We start from the raw sequence: 9124 nt of genomic DNA, 5'->3' as shown, positions 1-9124 counted from the left end.
CTGTGATCATGAGCAATGGGTAATGACCAAAACAACAGGATCTGTGAGAGCCACTGCTGCTTTGCGTGGAAAGGAGCAAATTTAGGTGGTTTAAGCATCTGGTGAGGATGCCACATGGGGGCCTCCCGAGGGAGGTGTTTCTGGCATGTTCAACTGGGAGGAAACCTCAAGGCATACCAAGGACTAGGTGGAACGACTATACCTGGCCTGGGCATCCCGAGGAAACCCCAATCAGATTTGGATGATGTGAAAAGGAAAAGGGAAGTCTGGGGTGCTCGACGAGAGCCACTAGCCCTGCAACCCTATCTTAAAAAAGTAGTTGATCATGGATGGATGGAGGATGTTTGTGCCTCACATGTCCTCGTTTCATCTGACTTCTGTGTCTTGTGGCACATTTTGTTTGGCCTCAGCAGACATTCAAATTGAGCATGTTACTAATACTCTGGTTATTGTGAAATTAAACAACAGATATTTTACTTTAGGTGTGTCAGGATAAGTTGTTGGAAAAGTAAGACATATTTCCAAGAGATCACATGAGCTAAACTATTTTAGCTCATGAGCTATACTAGCCATTGTGTGCACTAATGCAAATTCATGAATTCACTTTGTTGTGCAAAGTCAGGTGATGTCAACGTTAAAACTTTTCAGTGATTTTAATTGTGTTCATTAATTGTGCATTGTTTGCTTTGCTTTTTTTCAGGTCTGTAGATTGATCTCAGTGAGATGGTATGACAAAAAAGATGGAATAAAAATAATTGCCCATTACTATCAGAAGGAGATAAGTCTGTTCACAACAACTCCTGATTCTGTAATAAGTAGGAAATTAATAATCTTGACTAATTCAAGTCCTATTTCACAAAACTTTATTGCCTCCAGTAAGGTAAAGAAAAAAAAGAATCCAAAATACCAATGAAGAGACGGAAAGACAGCAGTGTTATTTTGTGGTGCCTCGACCCATGATGGCTTTCTTTGTATTTTTCTCAGGTCTCATGAGGATTATGTAACATTTGGGTCCAAACAGCGCCATCAAGAGGCCAAAACTGGAGGCCAGGATGGCAAATACCTCCACTGCATCTGCATATTTGCCTGGTGAGCTGATGTAAGCAGGGACAAAGGCCACCCACACTGCACAGAAGATCAACATGCTGAAATTGATGAGTTTGGCCTCATTGAAACTGTCTGGAAGATTCCTTGCTAGAAAAGCTAACAAACAACTGAGGACAGCCAGTAAACCAATATAACCAAGTAAAACTGCAAAACCAACTGTGGACCCAACTGCACACTCATAAACTATCTTGTCACTGTGATACTGGGTGTTTTTATGAGGCACTGGTGAAGCAGAGACAAGCCAGGCAGTGCAGATCGCTGCTTGAACAGAAGTCAGAAACAGAATTGTCCCTCGTTGCTGCACAGCACCAAACCACTTGAGACTGGACTCACCTCCTGGTTTGGAGGCCCTGAACACAGCCAGAACCACCATGGTTTTCACCAGGATACATGAGACACAAAGCACAAAGCTGATACCAAATGCTGCATGTCTTAGTTGACAAGTCCATAATCTGGGTCGTCCAATGAAGAGCAACGAACACAAGAAACACAATTTGAGCGACACCAAGAGAAGAAAACTGAGTTCTGAATTGTTGGCACGAACTATAGGTGTGCTGTGATGATGGATGAAGATGCCCAGAACAACAACACAGATACATGTGCCCAACAGTGAGGTGGTTGTCAAGAAAATACCCAGAGGCTCATGGTAGGAGAGGAACTCTGTTTTCTTAGGAACACAGTGGTCACGCTGGGGGCTGGACCAGAAATCTTCTGGACAGCTGGTGCACTCCATGGAGTCTGAGAAAAGAGGGAAAGTGAATGTTTATACAACATCTCTCAACTGTGATGTTTAAAACTTTACACTCTCACCAGTTGTATTGCTGATCTTTCCGTCAGAACAAGGGACACAGTCAAAACAACACTCAGGTTCCCCCTTCTTTCTGGCCATGCGGGCACCTGGAGGACAACTCTCACTGCACACTGACTGAGGAGGCTTTGTGGAGAAACATCAGCTTTTGTTATTATATCCTATGAGGACCTCTCCATACTTTTCCATATTCTGCATGTGTCACTATTCATGTCTGCTTGCATGCACATACCCACGGTTCCACCGATTAGAAATACATTACATTACATGTCAAATCCAAAGCGACTTACAATAAGTGCATTTCAACATTTGGGTACAAACAAGAGCTAGAAATAAGTAAGTGCTTCAAGTAAGCCAAACTATAAAGTGCTAGTCATGAGTGCGATGTACAAGTAACTGCTTTTTTTTATTGTTAATAAAATTATGGTCTGTGACAATCTAGTGTTCAAAGTGTTCAATGCATGTGTACTCAAGCTCACATCTCATTTGAGTAGCAGCAATGTGTTGCTCAAAGCTTGACCTCATTTGTATGTCCTTGTATTCTTTGAGTGATGGGTTGCGCAGGTGTAGGTACTGACAAACGTCACATAATCTCAAACAAGCAAGTCATTGTTCTTGTTTTCTTTGTTGTTTTTTTCTTCAACTAGAACACAACCAGCTGTAATTGAAAGTATTGTGCATATATACAGTACTTGGGCACAGGATGTAGGATTGCACACGTAGATTCTCTTAGGGTTTGCCTGTACCACCACAGACATAGGCAGGTGACAACATTCATGTCAGATGGATTACAGTGAACTAGAAAAGATTCACACAGGAAAAGTAGGCAGTAAGGCCAATGAGTAGTAAGTAGTAACCTGTTTGGATTCAAAGTTCCAGAAGATTTTGTCGTCATCCAGCTTGAGTTCATCACCTTTGAAGGCTGACCTCTTAACTGCACCCACTCTCTGAACTTTAGTTCTACCATCAGGGAGCCACACCCAGTTCATGATGTCATATATTGGTAAGGTATCACCGTTCTCATCAAATGATACTTGATCACCAAAGGTTGTTGTGAAGTTGACTTCTTCCAAGTAATGCACAAGCTTTGGGTATGAGAATCAGACATAGAAGGAAAAAAAGAAAGAAAAATATGATTACTGCCCAGCGGTTGTTTACCTCAGCTGACCAACAGATTCACAGTTTTCTCCAATATTATGTGAATGTTGACTGAAAAGAAATACAATTTTGATTGAAAGTGAGCTATCCCACACAATTAGACTGGGTTTGGACAGAAATCCAGAAATAATTGTCAGACAATACTATCACATTAACATTATAAACTGTGTGAGTGGCATGATTAAATACATTTATTCTATATTTTTATTTTAACTCTATACACTAAGTTTGACTCCAAAATAAATACAAATGATTAAGTGAAACTAAGAGATTAAGGGGGAACTGGTATCTCACCTGCCATGGCTCCATTCTTTGAAAATGAGCACAGGTGTTGTCGCTGAACGGTCCTCTCCCTGCCTCACACTGCAGCATGTCATCAAGAGCGTACGCCAGAGCGTACACAGCCTTATACACGTTATACTCTGGTCTGAGGTTTGAAACATCCAAGAACTCAGTCTCCACATTCTCTATAACTTCCTGTCCAGTGCATAATTCTCCCCCAGCTTCCACCCAACCTGCTGGAGGTGGTGCAAATCTACACTGAAATGTGTGTTCCCAAAACTGATTCACCTAAAAGATAGTTCATTTTGAAATGAATACCACAATATTATTCTTACAAACACCAAGTCAAAGGGGAAACTCTCACCATGCTGTTTCCATCACTGTTGTTGTGATGTAGATCAGGACGTGTTAGTAACAGGAAGTCTCTGAGTCCTGGTATTTCTCCTCGACGGATGGAGATGCCCAGTGTTCCACCCAGGTAAGGCATGAGGTGGGAAGTCTGGAGGACAGCAGCTGCTGACCAGCCTTCACTGGCAATCCACTGCAGGCCTGTCACATTCTGCCTCACCACCTGTACAGAATCAGAATTATTTATTGTCATTGTTTTTTTAGGACAACTAAACACAATTTAGATCGATAGATAGATACTTTATTCATCTCACAGAGAAATTCACAAGTTTTTCAGCTTTAAAGTAAAGGCAATATAAATAAAATATAAAATCGCCAAATATTAAATAAAGTATCAAATGTAAAATTAAATGCGTGGTGAGATATTAATAAATACGAAGAAGAAAAGGTGCAAAAGTAGATGGGGGGGATGGAGGGGAATAGGGTTTGTGCATTTTACTGGCAGTGGGAAGAAGCTGTTCTTCAATCAATTGGTTCTGGTTTTGATTGTTCTGTGTCTTTTCCCAGAGGGCAGGGGGGAGAACAGTTGATGTCCAGGGTGAGTGGGGTCCTTAATAATACAGCTGGCTTTCTTTTGGAGTTGGCCAGTGTAGATGACTCTGAGGGGAGGTAGTGTGGTTCCGATGCTCTGCTGCCCTCATCACCCGCTGCAAGTTCTTCCTGTTCTCTTCTGTGCAGCTGGAGAACCACACCGTGCAGCAGTAGGTCAAGAGACTCTCTATTGCTGACCGATAGAACTTGGTCAGCAGGTGGTGAGGGAGGTGAGCGTGTTTTAGCTTCCTGAGGAAGTACAGCCTGTGTTGGGCCTTCCCCACCTGATGGAAGATGTGTGTGGTCCAGGTGAGGTTGGCCGAGATGTGCACACCAAGGAACTTAAAGCTCTCTACTCTCTCTACCTGTTCCCCATTCAGGTAGAGGGCAGAGTGCTCAGTGCGCTTGGATTTCCTGAAATCCACAAGCATTCTTTGGTTTTAGAGGTGTTTAAGTCCAGGTTATTAAGAGAACACCATACTTTCAGATGCTGACATTGTATAAACAAACGCCGTGTTTCACACAGAATAACAAGCAACATTCTATTTGTTCTCATAAGCAAAACCTTTGCACCATCCTTAAAATAAATGACAGGTATGTTATGTAAATAAACTAAAAGGTTTTATACATATCTATATAAGGGACTGACCTCTTCCATGAGGTTAATCATGTGACTCTCATGTGCAAACACAATCACCACTCGAGCTGTAGATTTCCTCATCACATCCACTATTCTCCTTAGTTCAGCAGAGTCATCACCCCAGGGCAAAATCTCAGTGTAAGCCAGACAACCTCCACCAGCTGGACCCAGATCAGAGTGAAAGGATCGGGCAGCGTGGACTCCATAATCATTATCACTGAAGAGCAGACCTGCCCAAGTCCAACCAAAGTGTTTTAGAATCTGAATCATAGCATTCACCTATGTGGACACAGAGCAGAGGGATAAGTGCACAGGCTGATACCACACAGCTCTGTACATGAGACATACAATCATTTGATTATCACTAGTCATGTTTTGTTTTTCATTGCAGTATACATGTTCTTGCACATGAATTATTTTTAGCAAATTGATTTTGTAGATAGATTTTCACCTGAAAAGCATCACTTGGAATCGTCCTAAAGAATGATGGGAACTTTTGTCTGTCACTCAGGCAGGAACATGTGGAAAAATAACTCACCTGCAAAAAGATCAGATCATGCATCCTAAAAACTGTATAACTTGATTATGTTAAATGTTTCATTTAACATAATAACTGAATATCAATTTGTTATTAAATGACATGGAAATGATTTTAAGCAATGACTGAATTCAGAGGAAGAATAACTTACTGTAGGCACTCTGTACAAACCTAAGACTGTGGATATGGCAATAGAACGTGTAGAAGAAGAATCACCCACAATCCCGAGGACTGGAGGAGTTCCTACACAGTTCTCCTCTAATGTAACTTGCTCTTCTTGACCACTGACTAAGGTCAGTGCTGCACGAAATCCAATTCCTAGTTGGTTGCAGTTATCATACAGACTGTATCCCAGAGTCACATTTGGGAGCAGGTTGGACTTTCTGTTGATTTCATTAATAGCAAAGGCCATGGACTGAGCCAGTCTGAATCCTACAACATCAAAACTAACACAAAATACAGGTGTTTACTAAATAAAATACATTAAAGAGTTACTGTGCAAAGCTACACATTTCACAACTACAGATATTGCAATTAATGACAACAGGTTTAATGTTATTTCACATAAATTATAAGGTAAATGTAATTCCAAACAGCAGATTTCTTCTATTTCTCTGACAGACTCACCCATAGCAGGTAGACTGATATGGCTCTGAGGTAAAGGACAGATCAGGATTGGCAGAGAAGAAGTTATTTTCAAAAATCCCTCCTAGAATCACATCTCCTGTCTGGTGCATCCCATTTAGATGAAACTGCCCCTGTAACTGGCAATATGAGGAATAAAGAGAGGTGACAGCAGAGGAGAAGCAGGAGAACAACAATAGCAAGAGCAACTTGTCTAAAAATACCCTCATGACTTCGCTTTGTTTGGTTCCTTCACTACATCACCCATTTTATTGACTTGTACACCAGCTATCAGGGCAGAAAATGAAGCTGTATGGGCAGGGCTTAAAATGTAATGTGTGGATGGTTTAGGTATGTGTGTCTGAGTACAGATCTGAAGGCCATGGTGAGCCTTGTTCACACCACACTTTCCGCTTCATAATCCACAAGTTTTCACAAATTCCTGCTAATCAAACGTTATAAAACATGTACTTACGAAGTATAAAATATTCAAATACATGGTCTGCAGAGACCCACCACTGTCTCCTCAATGCATTAGAGACCCTGATCTTATTTCCAATACTTTGATCAGTTTTGAGACAACTTCAGTAACCTCCGAATTTCAGTAACCTCCGGCATTTAAAGAAAGGGCCTGGGTGAGGAGGGCTCATAGTAATTAATTGAATCAAATCAAACATTGTTTACAAACTGTTTTAGGCCACGAAGCTGGTGCCGTGGTTACCTGGGTTCCCAACCTGGTTGGAACAAGGGCCTTTCGACATGGAGTTTGCATGTTCTCCCTGTGTGTGCGTGGGTTTAATTCCCAGGGGCCACTGATCCATTCAGACATAAGTTACATACAAATACACTGTTTAATAAAAAAATTTCATTGTTACAATTAGTATTTTTAAATGGCAATGTAAGCCACAGGAGTGAATTAATGAAAAAACAAAACCAAATACAAAAAATATTCTGCCAATATCACCATTTTTCGGAGAGAGGTCAATTTGACCATGGCTTACTTCCCTCATCAAAACATCAACACCATCCAAAAGTCAGCTAAGTTCATTTCTAGCTTGTTAGCCAATATTAGTTTTATAGTCAGAAAACTCACTAGTTGGAACCAAATACATCAGAGCCACATCTGAATGTTTCCAGTCCCTACGTTATATATCCAAACTTGCTGATTCCCTGACCTTTGACCTTTACCTCAAGGCCTGCTGGTACCAGGTGATGCCATCCACACCAAACCAATCACTGCAAGGAATCCTTTGTGTTTGGGGCAGGCACGTGTACATACAGTATGGTGGCTAAGAAGAATGTTGACATTGTGGCTGATTTACACAAATTGTTTTATTAGCAAGACTAACATATTTTAACTTCTCTGTACAAGCCATGAAATCATAATTATCAAACAGGAAACAGTGGCATGGTCAACAGGGTCAAATCACAATACCCACAGTGCGTAAGTAGGTGTCTGTCAAGGCTCTAGGACCCATCTTAGTCTCCTTATGTATAAATGATCTGTGTAATATACTGTATGCTCAACAGTTAATATGCAAATGTACACAGAAAATGTGGTAATTTCAGGAAACCATCACATTATCCTCAGCTATGTCCTCCATACATGAGGACTTAAGTGAGTTCCAGTCATGTCTCCTAGTGAACTGGAATTTAAAAAACTCTCTAAATAGACCAATATGATCAAATTGTAGATCAATTTAAGTACATGGAAGTGATTTTGGACGGAGCATGATGATTAAAGATCCACATCATTAAAGTAGTATGTAATAAAATTTGTAAAAGTTGAATACAGATTACAAAATCACAACACCACTGCTCAAACTGGATTATTATTTTCTTAAAATAAAGAGAGTCATGACACGATATTATTTGACGGGGCAGCATCAGTGCTCACCGCGACCACCATCGCAGCTGGTGCTCACCGTGCTCATCGCCCTACCACCAGTCGCACCGGCACCCTGGTCAGGTGGCGGGTGGCGGGGGCACCGGCACCCTGGCCGGTGCTCGCTGACCCGGTGGAAGGGAACGGAATAAACAGACGTCTGAGTACAAAGTGAGTATTTTGTTTTGTATTTTCATATTTATTTTTACCACCACGTTTGTCCCTGTTGACATGTAATGCCAGCTGAGCTAACTTCAATGATCATGTCTAACAATTTATTATTATTAAAACAATCATGAGATTGGCACTGTAACAAAAAAAGAAAAGAGCCCAACTAAAAGGGGGATGTAGTCTGAGGCTTACCGGCTGGAGGAGGGGTTTTGGTAGGGGAAGTGACATCCAAAAGGAAAAGGAGGACACCCCACACACATACAGCAAAAGGTGACGTGTAAACAAAGAAAATCTTAAAAAGGGATCATACAGAACACAGGACCACCACCACCCAGGAGAACCACCACCACCACCATCGGCCTTCAGCACTAAGGGGAGAGGAAAACACAATTAAACGGGCTCAAATTTAAGGAACCAAATATAAATGATCAATTGATAAACTGAGAAATGTTAAATTATATTAATAAATCAACCAAACACAAGAAACAAAAGAGTCTCTGGCCAGAGATATCAACTCAACAATTAACCAGTTTTAACAGTTTGAACTCAAATGGATCATATTAACAACATTCAACCATTAAACAAAGAGTAAATAAGTAAACAATTAAACCAAACCTTGCCAGATTGTACTTAAAACACTCACACAAACACACACATATAATTCACAATATTGTGGCTGAGAGTTCAGGCAGACTCGTCGCATCCAGTACGAGTTACAGCCACACACGCACACACACACACGCAGCAGCACACGTAGCAGCGGGGAACAGGCTGACCACAGGCGGCCGACCGGATCGGAACCAGGCCGTCGGAGCAACAGGACAGCGGCAGAACAACGGCGAAGCAGTGGCCAAGCAGTTAGCAGCAGCCAAATACTACATACTACATTATTATTGTTATGGTTGTAGTAGTATCAATAAAAATTTAAATTCATATTGGTTGTGGTTTCTTTTCTAGCCATTAGAGTATTAT

The 9124-nt window shown here is 41.2% G+C and overlaps 1 protein-coding gene across 1 annotated transcript; it reads right to left on the bottom strand.

Moving 5' to 3' along the window:
- Positions 1-934: 934 nt before the first annotated feature.
- On the bottom strand, positions 935-8508 carry LOC131462823 (extracellular calcium-sensing receptor-like). Its single transcript, XM_058634357.1, has 11 exons — positions 8463-8508; positions 8039-8106; positions 6100-6236; positions 5624-5918; positions 5386-5472; positions 4944-5213; positions 3720-3926; positions 3368-3643; positions 2773-3000; positions 1918-2041; positions 935-1845 (listed from the first exon to the last, which is right to left on the bottom strand). The coding sequence occupies exons 1-11, from the start codon at positions 8506-8508 to the stop codon at positions 935-937; spliced, it is 2649 nt and encodes an 882-aa protein (XP_058490340.1).
- Positions 8509-9124: the final 616 nt, after the last annotated feature.

This window comes from Solea solea, chromosome 7, assembly GCF_958295425.1.
Source record: "Solea solea chromosome 7, fSolSol10.1, whole genome shotgun sequence".
Lineage (NCBI taxonomy): Eukaryota > Metazoa > Chordata > Actinopteri > Pleuronectiformes > Soleidae > Solea > Solea solea.
The sequence above is the reverse complement of the archived record's forward strand: the minus strand, read 5'-3'. Positions and strand labels throughout refer to the sequence as shown.